The 23,494-nt window shown below is 43.1% G+C and overlaps 1 protein-coding gene across 3 annotated transcripts; it reads right to left on the bottom strand.

Moving 5' to 3' along the window:
• Positions 1-199: 199 nt before the first annotated feature.
• LOC120019593 (hippocalcin-like protein 1) lies at positions 200-21,637 on the bottom strand. 3 transcript variants are annotated; one of them, XM_038962915.1, is made up of 5 exons: positions 21,465-21,634; positions 13,581-13,673; positions 13,094-13,513; positions 7,082-7,187; positions 200-1,130 (listed from the first exon to the last, which is right to left on the bottom strand). In XM_038962915.1, the coding sequence occupies exons 3-5, from the start codon at positions 13,469-13,471 to the stop codon at positions 1,039-1,041; spliced, it is 576 nt and encodes a 191-aa protein (XP_038818843.1). In that variant the 5' UTR covers positions 13,472-13,513; positions 13,581-13,673; positions 21,465-21,634; the 3' UTR covers positions 200-1,038. The 3 variants fall into 3 exon arrangements, with proteins under 3 accessions (XP_038818843.1, XP_038818844.1, XP_038818845.1); XM_038962916.1 differs by lacking the exon at positions 200-1,130 and adding an exon at positions 1,707-1,950 and having other exon boundaries at positions 13,094-13,673; positions 21,465-21,637; XM_038962917.1 differs by lacking the exon at positions 200-1,130 and adding an exon at positions 2,617-2,667 and having other exon boundaries at positions 13,094-13,673; positions 21,465-21,636.
• Between the last annotated feature and the right edge of the window lie 1,857 nt (positions 21,638-23,494).

Genomic DNA, 23,494 nt, shown 5'->3' with positions numbered 1-23,494 from the left:
CATGGCCGTAGTGAATCTCTAACCCTGAAACTAGACTGCAAACCTTGCATATCTGTTTTTCGGACTTTAGTCGCCCGTAATGGACACGCTAGCTACAGAAACCAGAAGCAGCATTTCACCGAGGCTTGTGTTGCATAATCTCTTTACATTACAAGTCTACTTCTAGCACAAAGACGTGTGTCTGAGAAGTGAATACAACTGATAGTTGCTTATGTTTATTTTTTTCTTGTCTTCTGATGCTTCTGGTGGAGCAAGCTAAAAACAACACACCCATTTGCAGTGTAGTCTTCGGGGTGCGTATCCCCAGTGTTTCCTTATTGGAAATTAGTTTATCCTCTGGAGTTAAACAAACCAGTGACTGCAAAAGATGACAAGATACTGGTTTTAATACACTGGAACTGCCTGTACAGTTGGGGGCTATAAAAAGTAAATTTTCAAAATACCTGTACATTGTGAACAACTCTTGTGTTCCTAGCTAATATTACATTTACAGTAAAGGTTGCAATGAGACTCAGGATAGTTAATATACAAAATATTAGTTTTGGTTGATTTCTTCTTACCGTAACACATCCATGTGTAATACATTCAGTACAAATATTAAGATATGGCACTTCACTTTGACTGAAGTAAGGCAAGTAAAAAATAAAACCTTAAGCATTTAAACATTTGCAAGGAAATGTAAGAGTCTTATCAGTGGTACTGTGGATGCAGAATGGGATGTTTCATAACGGAAAACATTATTCGCTGTAGGAAGCATTTTTCAGACCGCTGCATTTGGGATATGGGAAACTGCTAGTCTGGTCCCAGATCTGTTTGTGCTGTCTTGTCAACTCCATGCAAACAGATCTGGGATCAGGCTAGGGAACTACTGCTAATGTAAACTAATACATGGAATAAGGAATGGGTGTTGTAACGACAACTGAACCTCTTCCACCTCTTTCTCGTGTGAACTGTGTGTGTTGGATGGGGGATGATACAGGGTCCATCTGTCTGCTTTCCTGTGTTCAGGACTGTGTGGCTGTCCATTTGTCTTAAGAACTAGCGAGAGGTTCCCTGGTCAGATTGCAGGAGCCGGACGATGGAAGGGTCACTCTTGGCACCTTTGATGAACTCCTCCAGAGAGAGTTTGCCTGCAGTCCAGAAGAGACCCCTAGTTAGCAACACACAAACTATGAACTATGAACATCATTTTGCATAGCAGCAGGCAAAAAAAATTGAACGAGGACACCAGAAATGTCATATAAGAGCCCAAGTGAAATACCCCTTCAAGACAATATAGGCTTGGGGTTTTGACAGTGGACTCAAGTTTACACTAAATTCAGTGCCACTATGTTCCAGCTCGGGAATAACTATGTATTTACTAGGTAATTAGCTAGTACACATTGAATGTTCTTGAGTGGCCTAGTTACAGGATGCACCTGAGCTCCATTTCGAGTCTCATAGCTAAGGGTCTGAATACTTATGTAAATAAGCTATTTCTGTTTTTTATTTTTAATACATTTCCAAACATTTCTAAAAAACTGTTTTTGCTTTGTCATTATGGGGTGTTATGTGTAGATTTATGAGGAAAATGTTAGTTTAATCAATTTTAGAATAAGGCTGTAACGTAACAAAAACTGGAAAAAGTGAAGGTGTCTGAATACTTTCCAAATGCACTGTATGTCCTTGTACAATGACACAAAATTGCTATGGCTTGACAAAGCCCAGTTGACAATATGGTTCTTTATTGACACAAAATACACTCTGTATAGCAAACTTTAGGAACATCTTCCTAATATTAAGTTGCACCCACCCCTTTTGCCCTAAGAACAGCATCAATTGGTCAGGGCATGAACTCTACAAGATGTCAAAAGTGTTCCACAGGGTTGCTGGCCCATGTTGACTCCAATGCTTGTCACAGTTGGCTGGATTTCCTTCGGATGGTGGAGCATTCTTGATATACACTGGAAACTGTTGAGTGTGAAAAACCCAGCGTCAAACAGGTGTGCCTGGCACATACTACCATACCCCATTCAAAGGCACTTAAATCTTTTTTCTTGAATGGCATAAATACACAGTCCATGTCTCAGTTGTCTCAATCCTTCTTTAACCCGTCTCCTCCCCTTTATCTACACTGATTGAAGTGGATTTAACAAGTGACATCAATAAGGAATCATAACTTTCACCTGGATTCACCTGGTCAGTCTGTCATGGTCAAGATAAGGTGTTCTTGTTTTGTATACTCAGTGTACACTACGGGTCAAAAGTAGTTCAAGGGTTTTTCTTTATTTTTACTATTTTCTACATTGTACAATAATAGTGAAGACATCAAGACTATGAAATAACACATGTAGTAACCAAAAAAGTGTTAAACAAATCAAAATATATTTTATGTTTGAGATTCTTCAAATAGCCACCCTTTGCCTTGATGACAGCTTTGCACACTCTTGGCATTCTCTCAACCAGCTTCACCTGGAATTATTTTCCAACAGTCTTGAAGGAGTTCCCACATATGCTGAGCACTTGTTGGCTGCTTTTCCTTCACTCTGCGGTCTGACTCATCCAAACCATCTCAATTGAGTTGAGGTCGGGGATTGTGGAGAACAGGTAATCTGATGCAGCGCTCCATCACTCTCCTTCTTGGTAAAATAGCCCTTACACAGCCTGGAGGGGTGTTGGGTCATTGTCCTGTTGAGAAACAAATGATTGTCCCACTAAGCCCAAACCAGTTGGGATGGCGTTTCACTGCAGAATGCTGTGGTAGCCATGCTGGTTAAGTGTGCCTTGAATTCTAAATAAATTACAGACAGTGTCACCAGCAAAGCATGCCCATACCATAACACCTCATCCTCCATGCTTTACGGTGGGAAATACACATGCAGAGATCATCCGTTCACCCATACCGCGTCTCACAAAGACATGGCGGTTGAAACCAAAAATCTCCAATTTGGACTCCAGACCAAAGGACAAATTCCCAGTAGTGTATATGCACAAGATATGACTAATGATGGATATGACAAGTGACATTCAGTGACATGATGTAACCCCCCCCCATGATATCAATGTTATAGTTAAAATAAAATAAAATGAGGCTATAAAGTATTTGTTTACATTTATTATGTTTACAAACATGGGAGTAAAACAAGCTTATTTTCGTTTCTGATGGGATACGACACTTGAACTAGGCTCATGAGGCATTTCTAAGTTATATTCTTCAGGAATCAATTGGTAAATATCATTAATTTATAAGCCAAAACATGGATCTAGCAACTGGATGTTGCTCCTTTAAAAAATTAATTATAATAATTGGTACAAACCTTCACCACAGTGTTCTCCACTCAATATAATATATGTTTATAGATGTGTTGTTGTTTATTTGATGTATTGCCAAAATAAAGGTTCAATATAGTAAGTAATAAACTTGAGTTTTTACTGATTTCTTTAGTGGTACAGACTAACGTCAAAGAGGGTGTGTTGTAAGTACAGTCATTGTAAATATATGTACATTTTATTCTTATTTGTATTTATTTTTACTTTGTGTTTGTGGTGTGTTCACTTATGACATTAGATCAGTGTTGGCTGCTAACTTGGCCCTTATCTTAAATATTTCACTTCTGTGTTTGGAGACATTGGATTAGCATTATTGTCGGGTCTCCTGTTAGTACATTTTATGTAGGGAAGCTAATGATCCATCATTTTTGACATTCCTGGGAGTGTGTAAACTTAGATTTTTTATTAGGATAGCATTTTTGTATGTTTTCCATAGTTATGTTCTTGAAAATGTATCAATTTACCAATTCGGCCACTTGGGTACATTTGGGCAAATTGTGAAGGACACCTGGGTGACTTCATACTAAATGTCATGTAGCTTGCGCATTCTTCAAGTTATCAGTCTGAAACTTTGCACATACACTGCTGCCCTCTTGTGGTCACCATCCCAGACACACAGTCATTTCTAGATTTGTGACCTTTCACTTGCATTTTAGAGATGATGGTACTACAAAAATACAAAAAAGTTAGTTTTTTTCTTTGTATTTTCTTCTACCAGATCTATCGTGTTATATTCTCCCACATTCAATTCTCATTTCCACAAACTTCAAAGTGTTTCCTTTCAAATGGTACCAAGAATATGCATATCCTTGTTTCAGGGCCTGAGCTACAGGCAGTTAGATTTGGGTGTGTCATTTTAGGCAAAAATTGAAAAGAATGGGTCTATCCCTAAGTTAAACATCTGTAACTTTCATTTCCTGAAACCTACAAACCCAAATGAAATAAGAAAGTTAGCTAACATGGCTAGTAGACTAATTGACAGTGTTTGATCCTCAAACAATTTGAGGTGGTCCCAATGACATCAAATTGTTCTAGGTTATGAGGTTAATGTAAATATCCTACAAATAGAAATAAAAAAGTCAGCCTTTTGGACACCTACTCATTTCAGGGTTTTTCTTTATTTTACTATTTTCTACGTTGTAGAATAATAGTGAAGACATCAAAACTATGAAATAACACACATGGAATCATGTAGTAACCAAAAAGGTGTAGTCCATGAGTTTGGTGACGTTTGAAGGCAATTGGAGGGAGTTTTTATTGAGTGAAAAACTGGTTGGTATTTTCCCCATCGTAAGTAATGGAGGTTGGCTAGGTTGCTAATGGTTTACATGTAAAATAAGGGATTAAGATGATCCCGAAACTTTTTTCAACAACGTTTTAGCTCCTATTTGTTTTATTTTCTATGAATGAAGGTTCAGTTTAGTTCAGGGAATATATGTAAATATGTGATGTAATGAGAAGATGTGTTAAAGTGCTGATATTTGTAAAAAACAAAAAGAATTTCGTTACCTTTATGCTAACCAATTGTAGCTTTCCTGAGCGCTAGCTAGCTCTAAGCTAGTGGGTTTCAGCTACTGTTAGCTTAGAAGGTTTAGAAGGTAATGGTTGTAGCATTGTTTAGCACAGGCCTCCAGTCATTTGTAGCTTTTGAAAATCTACACTGCTAGTGCAGTAAGTGTGAAGGTTTTCTTCCAGGGGTGAAGGAGAGGACCAAAATGCAGCGTAGCCAGTGCTCAACATGTTTAATTAAACAATAACCATGAACACTTAACAAATAACAAAATAACAAACCGTGAAAACCGAGACAGTCCTATCTGGTGCAGAACAAACACTGAGACAGGAAACAAACACCCACAAACCACCAGTGAAACCCTGGCTGCCTTAGTATGACTCTCAATCAGAGACAAACGATACACACCTGTCTCTGATTGAGAATCATACCAGGCCGAACACAAAACCCCACATAGAAATAGAAACCTAGATCAACCCACCCAATTCACGCCCTGACCAACTAAAACAAATACATAACAAAGGAAAACAGGTCAGGAACGTGACAGTAAGTTATATATACAGTGGGGAGAACAAATATTTGATACACTGACGATTTTGCAGGTTTTCCTACTTACAAAGCATGTAGATGTCTGTAATTTTTATCATAGGTACACTTCAACTGTGAGAGACAGAATCTAAAACAAACATCCAGAAAATCCCATTGTATGATTTTTAAGTAATTAATTTGCATTTTATTGCAATGATTATAGCGGGTTTACTAACGTGTTAGCTCTAGTAGCTATGTTGACTATGACGTTAGCTAAATATGGCTGTGTGAAGTGTTTAGCAGTTATGATATGAAGGTTTTGCTTGGAATATTTTTTTTGCCTGGTCACAGACAACTGATGTGTTTTGCACTGAAGTCCACAAGCAAAGAGAAAAGGTGAGAGGAGCAGAGCGCGTAGATGCAAGAAGGAATTATAGAACAAGAAAAGTGATCATGCTGTTTGTATGTGGCTGCCATGAAAGTGTGGTTGCGTATGATCAGGGGTGTATTCATTCCACCAATTCTGTTGAAAAACGTTTCTTAAATGGAAGCAAACAGAATGAAATGGGGATAAACTTTAATTTGTCCAATAGAAACTCTCGTTTGCAACTGTTGTAATGATTACACCCTACATGCAGGCAAGAGTGTGCAAGGTGGTATTGAATGTGTCACTGGCTATAGTTCTTACATGTTTTACGTTTAAGCTGCTTTGAAAGCAAAAGTCGAATTGAAAACATTATTGGCATAGCTGAATAAAATGTTCATATTAGCAAGCTAAGACTGATGGTTTAATTAGCTAAACTAGCAAGTCTGATTGTTTGGTTAACAAGGCAACTAGCAACTGTTGCAATCAAGTAAACTTGCTAGCTACTTCCGTGGATGTTGAACACATTTCTACCTGCAAATGAACACATTTCTAGTGGAAAATGTGTTAAATTATAGCCTGATATTAAAGAGATAATCAACTCGGGCCTCTTGATGTTCTCTGGAAAATAATGCAGCTCTATGGAAGGTAAGTTCCACGACGCGCTACACCCTTCCACGTTGTTCATTATTTTCCAGAGATCGCATAGCCCCTTGTTGATTATCCCTTACATAACCTCTAATTCGCTAAAATCACAACATTAGGAAAGGATTCATGAAATGTACATAAACGTGTTCTAGCGACACTGTTTAAAAAAAATAAAACGAGCTCAAACTGAGAAACATCGTTTTGAACGATCATCCAACTCGGCATTCCAAGGGCCCGGTTTCCCAAAAGCATCTTAAGGCAAAGTTCATCGTTAACTATAAGATTATTTTGGGAAACCAGACCCTGGTTGTAAACTGTGCTTTGTTTGTCATGTCATAGCAATTTTGTGTCACTTTACAATGACATATATCACTGCTAAGTTATGTTTGTTATGGGGAAGGGGTATAATGGTTTAACTATTTCCAGGTAACAACCATGGGCTGGTTGGGATATTTAAAGGGATATAACGGTAGAACTAAAAAGAAACAGGTAATGTTGCATTTTCCAGCACTGTTCAGCGTTATTATATAGAACTACCATCTCTGTTTCCAGGTAACAACAATGGGCTGGTTGGGATGTCAGGAAAGAGGATTGGTTGAAACAACATGGTAACTACATAGTTCTTATCTGGTTATTACCGAGCTGGAATGTAAACTGGTACCGTAAATTCTTATGTCACTATAAAAAGTCGAATTAGAGGTTTAAATACAAACAAGACTCACCATCATTGTCTACATCCATCTGTCTGAAGATCTTATCTGTCCGTTTCTCCGGTGTCGACTCATCTTCTGGCATCTTCATCACTGAGGACACCATCTTGTAAATCGCCTGCAGGAAGAACAATTGACCTTGGCGTCAGAGTTAGAGTTGCACTAAGCTCATAAGGCATTTAGAAATAACATTCTTCAATGTGTATACAGTCTACCACTAATGACCATTAAACAACAAAGTAACTTCCAAATAGTGCCTTTAACAAATAATACAATATTCTCTGTCAGAATGTAACTATTCTCCTAGTTACCTATGCAGTCAGGTTACCACCTGGAAAATTCATCACGGTTCTCTGGCTTTATAAAAAAACAAGGCATTTGAGCCTAACACCAATGAGACGGGAACTGAAATTTCCATCCCTAACTATAACATTTTCCGACAAGATTGTCACGTTCCTGACCTGTTTTCTGTTAGTTTTTGTATGTGTTAGTTGGTCAGGACGTGAGTTTGGGTGGGCAGTCTATGTTTTCTGTTTCTATGTTGGTTTAGGGTGACCTGATATGGCTCTCAATTAGAGGCAGGTGGTTTTCATTTCCTCTGATTGAGAGCCATATTAAGGTAGGTGTTTTCACACTGTTTGTTTGTGGGTGATTGTCGCTGTGTCTGTGTTTATTGCACCACACGGTACTGTCTCGTCTCGTTCGTTCGTTCTTTCCTGTTCATGCGTGCTTCGTTATATGTAGTTTGCATGTTCAGGTCAGTCTACGTTGTTTGTTTGTTATTTTGTAAATATTCAAGTATAGTTCGTGTCAGTGTTCGTCGTGTCTAATAAATTCATTATGTCTACATACCTCGCTGCGTGTTGGTCTGATCCATGCTCCTCCTCATCCGAGGAGGAGGAATATGACGACGATTGTTACAGAATCACCCACCAAACCCGGATCAAGCAGCGGGTTAACGGACAGCGCACGAAGCAGGATTTCTGGTCTTGGGAGTAAATCATGGAAGGAAAAGGACCATGGGCTAAAGTTGGAGTGAATCGCCGCCCATGGGAACAGCTGGAGGCAGCTCGGAGAGCGGAGGAAACCGGAGAGAGGAACCGGCGTTATGAGGGGACGCGTCTAGCACGGAAGCCCGAAAAGCCCGCAAGTACAACCCAAAAATTTCTTGGGGGGGGGCTAAGAGGTAGTGGGTCTAGGGCAGGTAGGAGACCTGCGCCCACTTCCCAGGCTAACCGTGGAGAGCGGGAGTACGGGCAGACACCGTGTTACGCAGTAGAGCGCACGGTGTCTCCTGTACGTGTGCATAGCCCGGTGCGGGTTATTCCACCTCCCCGCACTGGTAGGGCTAGATTGAGCATTGAGCCAAGTGCCATGAAGCCGGCTCTACATATCTGGCCACCAGTACGTCTCCTTGGGCCGGCTTACATGGCACCAGCCTTACGCATGGTGTCCCCGGTTCGCCTACATAGCCCGGTGCGGGTTATTCCACCTCCCCGCACTGGTCAGGCGACGGGGAGCATACAACCAGGTAAGGTTGGGCAGGTTCAGTGCTCAAGGGAGCCAGTACGCCTACACGGTCCGGTATATCCGGCGCCACCTTCCCGCCCCAGTTCAGTACCACCAGTGCCTACATCACGCACCAGGCTTCCAGTGCGTCTCCAGAGCCCTGTTCCTCCTCCACGCACTCTCCCTGTGGTGCGTGTCTCAAGCTCAGTGCCTCCAATTTCGGCACCACGCATCAAGCCTCCTGTGCGTCTCCAGAGCCCTGTACGCACTGTTCCTTCTCCCCGCACTCGCCCTGAGGTGCGTGCCCTCAGCCCGGTGCCTCCAGTTCCGGTGCCACGCACCAGGCCTACTGTGCGCCTCAGCAGGTCAGAGTCGGCTGTCTGCCCAACGCCGCATGCACTGCTCGTCTGCCCAGCGCCGTCGGAGCCATCTGTCTGCCCAGCGCCGTCGGAGCCATCTGTCTGCCCAACGCCTTCTGAGCCATCCGTCTGCCCAGCGCCTTCTGAGTCATCCGTCTGCCACGAGCCATTAGAGCCGCCCGTCTGTCCCGAGCCATTAGAGCCGTCCGTCAGTCAGGAGCCGCTAGAGCCGTCCGTCAGTCAGGAGCTGCCAGAGCCGCCAGCCAGTCAGGAGCTGCCAGAGCCGCCAGCCAGTCAGGAGCTGCCAGAGCCGCCAGCCAGTCAGGAGCTGCCCTACAGTCAGGAGCTGCCCTACAGTCAGGAGCTGCCCTACAGTCATGAGCTGCCCTACAGTCATGAGCTGCCCTACAGTCATGAGCTGCCCTCCAGTCATGAGCTGCCCTCCAGTCATGAGCTGCCTTACAGTCATGAGCTGCCCTACAGTCATGAGCTGCCCTACAGTCATGAGCTGCCCTACAGTCATGAGCTGCCCTACAGTCCGGAGCTGCCACCCAGTCCGGAGCTGCCACCCAGTCCGGAGCTGCCACCCAGTCCGGAGCTGCCACCCAGTCCGGAGCTGCCACCCACCCTATCTCTCTATCCCGGTGCTGTCCCTTGTCCCGGTGCTGCCCCTTGTCTCGATGTTACCCAAGAAATCAAGTGGGTGGAATAGGAGGGTGGTCAGTCGTAGGGGGAAACGTAAGCTGGGATTGACTATGGTGGGGTGGGGACCTCGCCCAGAGCCTGAGCCACCACCGTGGTCAGATGCCCACCCAGACCCTCCCCTAACTTTGTGCTGGTGCGCCCGGAGTTCGCACCTTAAGGGGGGGGTTATGTCACGTTCCTGACCTGTTTTCTGTTAGTTTTTGTATGTGTTAGTTGGTCAGGACGTGAGTTTGGGTGGGCAGTCTATGTTTTCTGTTTCTATGTTGGTTTAGGGTGACCTGATATGGCTCTCAATTAGAGGCAGGTGGTTTTCATTTCCTCTGATTGAGAGCCATATTAAGGTAGGTGTTTTCACACTGTTTGTTTGTGGGTGATTGTCGCTGTGTCTGTGTTTATTGCACCACACGGTACTGTCTCGTCTCGTTCGTTCGTTCTTTCCTGTTCATGCGTGCTTCGTTATATGTAGTTTGCATGTTCAGGTCAGTCTACGTTGTTTGTTTGTTATTTTGTAAATATTCAAGTATAGTTCGTGTCAGTGTTCGTCGTGTCTAATAAATTCATTATGTCTACATACCTCGCTGCGTGTTGGTCTGATCCATGCTCCTCCTCATCCGAGGAGGAGGAATATGACGACGATTGTTACAAAGATAGAACTGCCAAAGGGGGCAGAGATGCAATCTACTGCAGAAATAGCCTGCAGAGTTCTGTCATACTATCCAGGTCTGTGCCCAAACAATTCGATCTTCTACTTATAAAAATCCACCTTTCCAGAAACAAGTCTCTCACCGTTGCCGCTAGTTATAGACCACCTTCTGCCACCAGCTGTGCCCTGGACACCATATGTGAATTGATTTCCCCCCATCTATCTCCAGAGCTCGTACTGTTAGGTGACCTAAACTGGGACATGCTTAACACCCCGGCCGCCCTACAATCTAAACTAGATGCCCTCAATCTCACACAAATGATCAATGAACCTACCTGATACAACCCCAAATCCGTAAACACGGGCACCCTCATAGACATCATCCTGACCAACCTGCCCTCCAAATACACCTCTGCTGTCTTCAACCAGGATCTCAGCGATCACTGCTTCATTGCATGCGTCCGTAATGGGTCTGCGGTCCAACGACCACCCCTCATCACTGTCAAACGAAATCAGCTGGGCTAGACAATCTGGACCCTCTCTTTCTAAAATTGTCCGCCGCAATTGTTGCAACCCCTATTACTAGCCTGTTCAACCTCTCTTTCGTATCGTCTGAGATCCCCAAAGATTGGAAAGCTGCCACGGTCAGCCACGGGGTTCAATTCTCGGGCCGACTCTTTTCTCTGTATACATCAGTGATGTCGCTCTTGCTGCTGGTGATTCTCTGATCCACCTCTACGCAGATGACACCATTCTGTATACCTCTGGCCCTTCTTTGGACACTGTTTTAACTAACCTCCAGACGAGCTTCAATGCCATACAACTCTCCTTCTGTGGCCTCCAACTGCTCTGAAATGCAAGTAAAACTAAATGCATGCTCTTCAACCGATCGCTGCCCGCACCTGCCCGCCCATCCAGCATCACTACTCTGGAAGGTTCTGAATTAGAATATGTGGACAATTACAAATACCTAGGCATCTGGTTAGACTATAAACTCTCCTTCCAGACTCACATTAAGCATCTCCAATCCAAAATGAAATCTAGAATTGGCTTCCTATTTCGCAACAACGCATCCTTCACTCATGCTGCCAAACATACCCTCGTAAAACTGACCATCCTACCGATCCTTCGATAGCCTCCAACACTCTACTCAGCAAATAGGATGCAGTCTATCACAGTGCCATCCGTTTTGTCACCAAGCCCCATATATTACTCACCACTGCGACCTGTATGCTCTCGTTGGCTGGCCCTCGCTTCATATTTGTCGCCTAACCCACTGGCTCCAGGTCAATCAATCAATCAAGTTTATTTTATATAGCCCTTCGTACATCAGCTAATATCTCGAAGTGCTGTACAGAAACCCAGCCTAAAACCCCAAACAGCAAGCAATGCAGGTGTAGAAGCACGGTGGCTAGGAAAAACTCCCTAGAAAGGCCAAAACCTAGGAAGAAACCTAGAGAGGAACCAGGCTATGAGGGGTGGCCAGTCCTCTTCTGGCTGTGCCGGGTGGAGATTATAACAGAACTATGCCAAGATGTTCAAAATGTTCATAAGTGACAAGCATGGTCAAATAATAATCATGAATAATTTTCAGTTGGCTTTTCATAGCCGATCATTAAGAGTTGAAAACAGCAGGTCTGGGACAGGTGGCGGTTCCATAAGGTCATCTATAAGTCTTTGCTAGGTAAAGCCCCGCCGTATCTCAGCTCACTGGTCACCATAGCAGCACCCACCCGTAGCACGCGCTCCAGCAGGTATATTTCACTGATCACCCCCAAAGCCAATTCCTCGTTTGACCACCTTCCTTACAGTTCTCTGCTGCCAATGACTGGAACGAATTGCAAACATCACTGAAGCTGGAGACTCATATCTCCCTCACTAGCTTTAAGCACCAGCTGTCAGAGCAGCTCACAGATCACTGCACCTGTACATAGCCAATCTGTAAACAGCCCATCCAACTACCTCATCCCCCATACTGTATTTATTTATCTTGCTCCTTTGCACCCCAGTCTACTTGCACATTCATCTTCTGCACATGCTACCGTTGTTTAATTGCTATATTGTAATTAATTTACCACCATAGCCTATTTATTGCCTTTACCTCTCTTATTCTACCTCATTTTCACATGCTGTATATAGATTTTTCTATTGTGTTATAGGCTATACGTTTGTTTATTCCATGTGTAACTCTGTGTTGGTGTTTGTATCGCACTGCTTTGCTTTATCTTGGCCAGGTCGCAGTTGTAAATGATAACTTGTCTAGCCTACCTGGTTAAATAAAGGTGAAATAAAAATACATTTAAAAAATGGTCTGAGGACTTTAACAAGAGAATGTGTTCACTTGTATCACCACCACACACAATCGCCTAAGTCAACACTGATACGGGACATGCTGCTCTGGCCACGGTGGCGGGGAGAGCAAATATGACCATGTTGATTAAGGGAAACATAAATAGAATGAGCTGCAGCCAATGTCCATGGTGAAAATATGTTTACGATATCATGGACGTGAGTAATAAAGAACGTATCATTCATTAGATTAAACACAAAGAAAAGTAAAAAATAGGACGCTGAACTGAGCAGAGAACATATTGGAGGGTGTTCTGACTAACTCCACCTGTAAAATCAACCACAGGAAGTTAGCAAACACTTTTATCCCAAGCGACTTACAAAACTGTAAACTATCCACAGTGAACATATTCATAGTATGTGGTCCATGCAGGAATCGAACCCCTAATGATACCTGCACCATGCTCAGTTTCTAATCCAGTGAACCACCGGAACCAACTCATTCTCATCTCAACTCACCTGTACGATCTCCAGCATCTCAGCCCGGCTGATGTAGCCATTCCCATCCAGGTCATACATGCTGAAGGCCCAGCGCAGCTTCTGCTCCAGGTCGCCGCGCGATGTGACACTCAGCGCGATGATGAATTCCCGGAAGTCGATGGTGGCATCGCCGTTGGTGTCGAACGTCCGGAAGACGTGCTCAGCAAACTTGGAAGCGTCGCCATACGGGAAGAAGTTGGCGTAGATCTTCTTGAACCCGTCGACTGTCAGGTGGCCCGTTGGGCAGTCTTTGAGGAAGCCTCGGTACCACTCCTGGAGCTCATGGTCGGAAAACTCTGTGTTTTCGCGCAGGTCGTTCAGCACTTCAGGCCGCAGTTTGCTGTTCTGTTTCCCCATGATGGCCCTCCGGAACGGGGTTTCAAACCTCAAGGGCCTTTTCTGGTTAAATGAAGGTGAAATGAAATGTGGAGCCTCTCACAGTCAGCTCTGCTATTAGTCTTGGTACCTTGTCTCCACCACGCAGGACTGTAGGTCCCCTTCTGCTCTCCTTACGATGTCTGTCTGCTGGCTGCTCAATCTGCGTCCTCTTCCTCTGTTCCTACGGGAGATTGAACACTCTTATTAGGAACATCAAGTGAAACACTCAAGTGATAAATTGGTTTAATCCAAACCGCATCTGGATGTTGCGTTGTACTGTAACTCGAGAGGTAGAAGAACCACTTCAAATAGCCCAATGTTGATTCATATTGAATTGTGGTTATTATAATGTTTGACTGTAAAGGCTTTAAACAGCCTATGAGCAGTGGCAGAGTGAAACTGATAAGACGACAACTGAGATGTTCCGAGTGCCACATGCGAGGGTGAGGCCTGGTCTCCATGGACATCATTTACATCCCCTCGCACTGTGAGGATTTATTTATTGACCGTTCGCCAAGTGGTGGAGGGAGAGTGTCTGGGACCATTCTAGGCGTCAATAACTCAGTCTCTTGTCTCAAAAGGTCAGCACGGCACAAGAAGCTAAGGTTGTTACTTCAGAACTCGGATAACCATTAGAAAATCCAGGCAACTAGGTTAGGATGCCACATGGGAGACAGTCACACACACAGGCATGAGTTTCCAGCTGTATGTGTATTAAATGTTACTGGAAAAGTAACACATAGGTGGGAAAACCATCATGGCACACATTTAATGACACGTTATATAACACTTCCACTCCCTCCGCTTTACCCATAAAGCTTTTATTGGCCAGAGAGAGAAACGGTCACGTGACCCTGTTCTTGCTTTACCTCTCTTTCTCTCTCTCTCTGTTTGCCTTTCTTTCTCTCTCTCCTCTCTGAGATTATTGGCTCAGGACAGATTATATCAGAGACCCGGAGCGGCGGACAAAGGAAGACAGCAACTAATTGTCGGTTTGTGTCTGTGACTGTGCTCTAAAAGGTTTCTAGAAAGTTCTCGTCTTGGAAAGAGTCATGTCCACACTCCAAAATCTTTAATGTCATTTCCTGCAGTTTCCTCAGTCTGAGTTGCAATACAACGCAAGATGAGAGCTCTAAGGGGGAAAGCGGACTGGGAGTAGCCTACACTCCCTCTGACACACCACCACCACCCTCAGCTTGGTTTGCCAGGTTTACAGGAGTGCACAGCTGGGAATGAGACACCACACACACAGCCACAAATGCACACACGCCCATCCAGAACCCGACCGCACCCCTTGGCCCAGAGCATAACAGGACCAGGATGCAACTGGCAGCACCTCCTTTGGACTGGGTCGCATGGTCACATGGACAGTTTTCCACTAAATCTCACTGTGGTGGCAGGGCCAGGACAGACATAAACACGGGCGTTGCTATTTATTCTCTCCCTGCACACAAACCCACAGAACATCCAAAAAGTGGGGGAATATCCCCGGTGGGATAGAAATGGCTGGTTTGTTGTTCTAATTTGAAAGTTGTGTAGAAGAACACTTAGTAGCCTACACTCCAAAAGATGCCCATGGAGTAACCGCTTATTATACAGTTGTATGATAATGCATTCCATTTCTATTGCAAAAATAGCATGTAGTATTTTCAAAGATGGAGATTTGCTTGATAACAATGCAGGTTCACACACCGTGCAGGACAAAAGATAACCCCAAGGTTGATAGGCATATGTTTGTAAAAAGCAATGGGAGACAAACGCAGGAATGCGTAATAGTTTTTTTTATTGTACCCAAATTACGGCTTGCCGTGTAAAGGCAAGGGGACGAAGACCAAACGAACACTATACAAAACACAAGGGTAGTAACCCAAAACAAAAGAGCGAGGAATACCTTGAATAAATAACAGGTGTGCGTGATGAAAGTTCCGGAGGGATCCGTGACATGTTTTCATAGCTGGAGCCTTAGCCTACTATTGACAATTCCAATGAAGTATTCAGTGCAGTGAACAGCAGTTGGGATGGCAATCTAGCCCTGTTTTCTTGTGTATAGAAAGTATTTGGCCAGAATTCAAACAAACCGTAATGCGCAAAATGGCACTGCACTTAACAAATAATTCAAGCTTGAGCAGACACAGCTTTTACCATGAGAAATTGCCTTAAGTCAAGTTTAGTGCGACATCAGTCCAATGCGGTTTGTTTGCATCCCAGTCTGTGTTAGAGAACTTGAGACTATAAGGTTCTATCTGTATTTTTGTTCTGTTAGACATAGCCTTGTTCTTTTCAATGTTCTCTACCTAAATACAGTAGGACCCTATTCCGTGCAGACGGTTTGTTGCGCTATCTGAGGTAAGATTATACTTTTCCCCTCAATTCAATGTTTTGTTTGGTTAGTGTGTGTTTTCATTTGCGGATAGAACCACACTTTGTATATGTTAGGGGGAAAAGAACAGTCCTTACTAAATTCACATATGACCTCCACTGAAATCCATTAGGCCTTTGTTTTGAGATTGTGAAACAGGTTATCCCTAATGAGCCTAGATTCCTTCCTCAGCCCTATGGGCCATGGTCAAAAGGAGTGCACTACATAGAGAATAGGGTGCCATTTGGGACACAGTCAACATCTGCTTATCCCCTCAGTTACACTGCAACAGTCTTTCCCTTGTCGGTCTGGCTCTGCCACTTACTGTCCTCTGTAGAATCCGCCCTGCCCCCATCCCTCTCAACCCTTCCCCAATAACTATGGCTGTTATGGTTCCACTTTTTCCACTAGCTAATGAGAATGTTTCACACAGCTTCCAGATTCCACACACTCACACGACATGTGTTTCCCCTAAGGCCAACTGGGAGTCCTTGCCCTGTCCCACCTCTGACTCCCCGAAAGTTCCACTCTCAGGCATACAAACAGTTTTTCCCTTGGATGCCACCAACAATAGGATCACACAAGGCAATCATTAGCCTTAATGTGTCCAAGCAGCCAGAGCTAATTTATCCATGCATCCAGGAAAACCCCATAAACCTAATTTTAGCTCAAAAGTGTGCATGTTTGCCTGTGTGCGTGCGTGTGTCCGCATCCTCCCACACTGACAGGTATATGACAAATCATCATGTCCAGTAAATGATACATTAAACATGAATCTAGTAACCCCTAACCTCAGTATCGGTGACCGTTGCCTTAGAGCTTGCTATGCTAAACATATCCCCTGGCTACAGGTAGGCTTAGTGACATCATGACATGACAGGGGTGACCCTGACTAGTGTCAAAATATTCCCCCCCAAATCAACCAGATGACCAGTTAAAACAAACAGCCGGCTGCATACCCCCGGAATAGCATTGTTGTTAATGGCGTTCCGTTTAATGATGTCTGTCAAGGGGGTCAACATGTACATTTCCCATCGCTGAATACTGCTGCCGAGATGGATTGAACTGAGAAAATATTTGGGCCGTCTGTATTTATGGTAGCATAGGAAAGCAAATTACGTAGTTTCATGTGATGTGCTTTGGGCAGAGAACCCAGCTTGACATAGTCTGAGTAACAGTCTCTAGCTAACATTCCAAAGAGACTGGCCTTTCCGCAATCTCAACGTTCAATATGTGCTGGATTTACAGTGGAGTTGCTCATTGGTTGTTGGAAATAACTCATATTTTCCATGAAAACATGTGGAGCCTCAAAATTCCTAAAAAGGTTGGAATTGCAGTATGTATTTACTTTGAGAGTTTAGACATGAGCTATCAACTTTTGACAGATTGGTTTCATCTGGACAAACAAAAAATGGTTGCTTAGCATACAGAGTTCAAATATTTGCATAATCGTTGTGATTGGAGGATAGCTGTAAAGGTGATCGAATCAGGATCAAATCCTCGGTTCTCCTCAAGCTCATTAATTATATAATGTTCATACTTGAAGATGGCAGATAGGCCAGTCTTTTTGGCAAATGACATGAAGTACGGGGAGTGGATTAGCTAAAGAGACTAGTACACAGGCTAAACTTGACAGCCTTCTGGCTTTGAAAAGCTCATTACCATAGCGTGCTGTGAAGCCGACTGTGCTTCAATGATGTAGGACTAGGATTTTATTGGTAATGTGTAGGCTACTAGGGCCCGATTCCGATTTAGGAAAATACGGCTTTCTTAAACACGCCTTTCCTACGCATTTCTCAGTAGTTGGTATTCAGACTTACCTCATTAACGTGCGTAACGGGCTTTGCAGGCGTGGTTACCTTGAGTGCACTGAATATATGTAATTAAATCGCTTAAAACCCTCCCACTTGCTGACCAACAGATTTTCTCGTGGAGTTTTCATTCAATAGGGTTTTCAGTATATTTATCGCCATCCCTTTAAATACAATGTACATTTAATAACAATTTTGTTGACAGATTAGAATACATTGAGAGAACGGGTTCAGAAAATAGGGATCAATGAAAGAATGCCATCTATGCATCTTTGTCTCCGTTTCAGCACCAACTGGTAGATTTAAAAAATACTCTGATCTTGTCGATTATTTAGGCAAGTTTTAGGGTAAGGAAAGTACATACTGTATGAATCATTAAAGATGCAGAAATCGCTCCCGCCATTTCCTGGTTGCTAAAATTCTAATAGTTTGTCTAATTTCAGTTTATGTGACAAATCAAGCAAGTATAGGGTAATATATTTTACATAACCAAAAATATTGTATTTTTAGCTGTTTGAAGCTGGTGTACAAACCTGAAAGTCAAAGACACAAAAAGAATGGGAAGCATATAAATAGTGCACATATAACAAATCTACTTCTTCTTAGACTTGCTTTTGATGAGAATGACAGATCTATAACTCACATTTCTATGTGAATTTGGTCAGGTCTCCCAAAAAGTTACACATTGCAGATTAAAAAAATACAGGTTTGGAGAGCCTTGACATACAAAATATATTAATGAATAAAGAAATACAGTGGTTTGATTCATCCTGAAATTTGTCATATTCAAGTTCAAGCCATGAAATATTGGAAGGTGGAAAAAAGTGTACAATAGGGGTTGAACAATAGTCCTATAAATCCAGCCTAATTCTCACTAATCATAGAACTGTGTGACAACGGTCCAGTCATCGTGAACCAGGCTCCAGGTTTAACCTGCCACGTGTGGTCTGAGTTCCATAATGATTCAAATAGGCTACTTATCCCAAATTATTGCACAATGTTAGCTTAAAATGATCCACTAATTCTAGCGACCATGAGGAACAACTTGCATGGACGTGACAGAAGAAAGATGAACGGAACGTAATGGAAGGATGCAAATTGAAGAAAACTAATACTAAAGTGACAGTTATAAATGTATGTGGGTATTACTGGCAGTAGCTCCCGATAGTGGCTAATATTTAATATGATTGTTTTACAAATTGTAAAAGAAAACGGAGAAAAACCCAGGCATAGGCTATAATTAAAACATTCTAAAGCGCATACATTAGTTGGGGAGGACGGGCTCGTGGTAATGGCTGGAGTGGAATTTGTGGAATGGTATGAAATACATTAAACACACCATTTCCATGTGTTTAATGCTATTCCATTCCTTTAGCGCCATTCTAGCAGTGGTGGGCCGTCAGGGCCTGCAAGGCCTTCTCTGCTGGCCTAAACATCATCAGAATATAATTTTTTTTTAAATACATTTTCCCACAAATATGTATTAAATTATTCCCCAGAGTAAGAGTTATACTCTTCATTTCATAGCTTTCCTCTTGGTTGCACTGCTTCCAGCCCCAGGTTGAGATTTGGAGGGCTTGTCTTTATGTTAGATCTTTTATCCAATCATATTCAGCCATCATGTGTTGCCAGGGGTCTAAAATCTGCCCTCAGGCCTTCAGAATCAACAGTGCGGTCGCTTGTCGCTTATAGTGAATGGAAATGAAAATTTAGTGTCAACCAATCAGCTTTAGAGTTGGCTATTGTACGCCTGCTGGCTGGCTCCAGTGTTACACAGGAGCCAGCTAGCAGGCGTAGTGCGTGCACGTCTTTTGATTGGATTACCAATATTGAGAGGCAGGTCCTATGGAGATCTAGGAAACTGAATTTGATAAACGAATTAATTCGCGTACTACTAAGCTGTTTTTTCAACCCACAATGGCGGAAGGAGGAGAAGATATCGATTTGGTCGAGGATATAATTATAACGCCAACTTTTCAAGAAAAGTTAGACATTGTAAGGAGAGGTCGCCCGACGCCACAAAGCCTGTCACAGGCGGGAAAGGGCTTCGTTCGCTCGCCACTTTCAAAGTTTCAACTACGAGCGCTGTCAATGGCTCCTTGGCTCCGAGAAGCACTGCAAACTGTACTGCTGGGAATGCCTATTATTTGCAAGTGATCGATTTGGTGTTTGGAGCCACACTGGCTTTGCAAACTTGAGTTGTCTAACCAAGGCAGCAACGAGACACCAAAGTACGGCTGGGCACTAACAAGCAATGGTGCTTTTGAAAACTTTTGGGGACACCGGAGTGGATCTACAGCTCAAAGAACACGCGCGCAGGGCAACGGAGCTGCACAATGAAAAGGTGAAGGGAAATATTGAAAAGACTCATTGATTGTGTCATGTTTTTGGGTAAACACTGTTTACCCAAAAATGTCAATTTGTCAATTTCAAGGTGACGCAACGCCTGGTTATACTGCGTTTCTGTCTAAATGTATAGTGTCTAGAGCCATGGCATCATAATGAGGTGGATTAATTCGGGTGGGACTGTGTAATACCTCACTGAAGGCCCAGGCCCCAGGCCCACGGCACGCCACTGCATTCTAGGCATTATTATGAGCCGTTCTCCCCAAGCCTCCACTGATATGGATGATTAACTTCAAAGTGACTTGGTCACACCTCTCCATCAAAGTTGACTGTGAAGAGACTTTTGAGAAAAACTAGGGAAGGAGGTGACCCAGTATTTGGTTGAGAAGGAGAAAAGACATTTCCAAATCATTCTCACTTCCATCCGTGAGTGTGAGGTTTACTGAGGCAGTGTCAGAGAAAACCATCAACTGTATCCGGAGTAGCCTATAGTCCCTTGACACACCCGTCTCCACGGCAACACCAGCAGTGCTAAGGCTGGTTTATGCAAGGGTAAGAGGCAGCAACTACCCAACTGGGGCACATCTTCAACAGGGCACAGCGTTCAATTCATTGCAGACAGAAATGGAGCGTATAGAACCGCATATTTCTATAAGTTCTACCTGTTCTGTCTCCAAATAAATTATAGTGACTTGAAAAAAAGACTGTCGGATATGACACATTGTGACAATATATGCTGGAATGCGACACAAATCTTCATCAGTGAAGTGGTAAAAAAAATAGGTGGTTAAACTCTGATCACCGGTCGCGGATTTAAAAAAAGTTACTCTCCCTATAGGCCTACTTTCAAAGCATTTTCCCCAAAAAGGTGGATACACGGTAGGTCAAAAAAGTGTGTAAACTGCATTTACCCTCCACTACACCACTGACTTCATCCATAATCTTCCCACATTTTGGGATTATAAATCAGTTTATAATTCCTGAAAAAACTATAACATAAATTTTGACAATTGCCACAACAGATAATATGCCATTCTATTTTCCTGGTTCATAACCCCATATGAGATTCTCTCTGCTCCAGGCAAAAACACCACTGTGCCAAGTTAAGCTACATATGCATAGCAGATACTGTTTCTAACCATGGCAAGAACGTTTCCATTTTTTAAACTAGTCTGAAGGACGCGTAATTACGCACGTAAACGCATCGCCAAATTAGTAATCTGATTGAACCAACATCGAGTACATAAACCGACAAAAATAGATATCGAACTGTCAACAAATTCAAAGTTTTATACATGGTCCTGGCTTACGATCTAGTATTATCCTTTGAAGACGGTTAGGGCTATCCAGTCCTGTCGTGTCCAAGTTGCTGCTCAATACCGTTAACGTTTATTTCTAACGCTTCAATAGAAAACTCTATTTAAGCTATTGGCCAAAAGTAAGGTTACCCAATTACCTTGAGATGGTATAAGCAACCTTATACAACTATCTTTGAAGGAAGTTTTCAAATATATTCAGAGATCGGCATAAAATTCCTCGTTCTTCATGCAGCGCAGTTTCATCATTTTACAGAGATTCGACGTACACGGCTGTTCGGCTTTCACCGGACTCGCCCAGTTCTCTGGTGGGGGATGGCCGTTCCAACAAATTGCAGTCGTATTTAGTTTAGCTGCCTTTGAGTGGCATTTGCTAGGCTATAATAAACGACCATTTTCCGTCAATGGAATCTGTGTATTTATGTACGGGCGTACAATAATAAATACTCGAATATGTATGTCCAATAGGCCACTTATGCTTGGATATAGAACAATCCACACTCATATACAGATACAGTAGAGGGAACATAATTGTAACTGCTGGGTCAAATATGTGGTCAAATGGCAGGTTAGCTGATGGGTGTGGGTATTTAACTGCACATTCTGGATTTGTTTAAACTTTAGGTTTTAGTCGTGCAACCGTAGCCTATTACACTCATTATTAATGTTCTAAGAAGTTCGGACTACTTTACTATAGTAAATAGTTAAAGACGTGCTCTGGGACTTTGGAAAATTGTGCTAAACTACGTCAGTGTTTTTTAAACCTCCCGTTTTGGGCTGGGTGATTGTGTCAATGTGTATTTCATTCATGCATAATCTATGAGCAGAATTACTGGGGTGTTCCGCTGCCCAGGCCCTGAAACCTGCCAGATCTTACAACGCCTGGATAGGTACAGTGCAGAAAGTATTCAGACCCCTTGACTTTTTCTACATTTTGTTATGTTACAGCCTTATTCTAAAATGGATTAAATTCCCCCCCCCCCCCCCCCCCCTCATCAATCTACACACAATGACAAAGCAAAAACAGGTATTAAAAATGAAAAAAATGTTATATGACATTTACATAAGTATTCAGACCCTTTACTCAGTACCTAGGTCGAAGCACCTTTGGCACCAATTACAGTCTTGAGTCTTCTTGGGTATGACTCTACAGGCTTGGCACACCTGTATTTGGGGAGTTTTTCCCATTATTTTCTGCAGAGCCTCTCAAACTCTGTTAGGTTGGATGGGGAGCGTTGCTGCACAGCCATTTTCAGGTCTCTCCAGAGATGTTCGATCGGGTTCAAGTCCGGGCTCTGGCTGGGCCACTCAAGGACATTAAAAGACTTGTCCCGAAGCCACTCCTGCGTTGTCTTGGCTGTGGGCTTATGGTTGTTGTCCTGTTGGAAGATGAACCATCGCCCCCGTCTGAGGTCCCAAGAACTATGGAGCAGGTTTTCATCAAGGATCTCTCTGTACTTTGCTCCGTTCATATTGCCTCGATCCTGACTAGTCTCCCAGTCCCTGTCGCTGAAAAACATCCCCACAGCATGATGCTGCCACCTCCAAGCTTCACCTTAGGGATGGAGCCAGGTTTCCTCCATATGTAATGCTTGGCATTCAGGCCAAAGAGTTCAATCTTGGTTTTGCCAGACCAGGGAATCTTGTTTCTCATGGTCTGAGAGTCTTTAGATGCCTTTTGGCAAACTCCAAGCGGGCTGTCATGTGCCTTTTACTGAGGAGTGGCTTCCGTCTGGCCACATAAAGGCCTGATTGGTGGAGTGGTGCAGTAATGGTTGTCCTTCTGGAAGGCTCTCCCATCTCAACAGAGAAACTCTAGAGCTCCGTCAGAGTGACCATCGGGTTCTTCCTCTCCAAATGTCTATCTCATCCTCTGCAAGCACTCTCGACCGTGCATCTAGACCTAATAGAACACAGTAAATAAATGCATCAGTCTCAAGTCATGCATATTCATATATAATCTGAACTGTATCCCTTCAAACATCTAATAGGGCCATGTATGGACCAGGAGTAATACAGGAGTAATAAACCTAGTGTTACACGGAAACTACTTTTATAAAAAGGTTTCCCACATTCTCCTTTGGCAACCTTTCTTTGCATTGTTTCCCAAAATAGTGTCGTAAAAAGAGCATTAAGCCTTTGAATCACTTTTTTCCCGTGTTTGAATGAA

Source organism: Salvelinus namaycush, chromosome 24, assembly GCF_016432855.1.
Source record: "Salvelinus namaycush isolate Seneca chromosome 24, SaNama_1.0, whole genome shotgun sequence".
Classification (NCBI taxonomy): Eukaryota; Metazoa; Chordata; class Actinopteri; order Salmoniformes; family Salmonidae; genus Salvelinus; species Salvelinus namaycush.
This window is presented reverse-complemented; position numbering and strand designations above follow the sequence as displayed.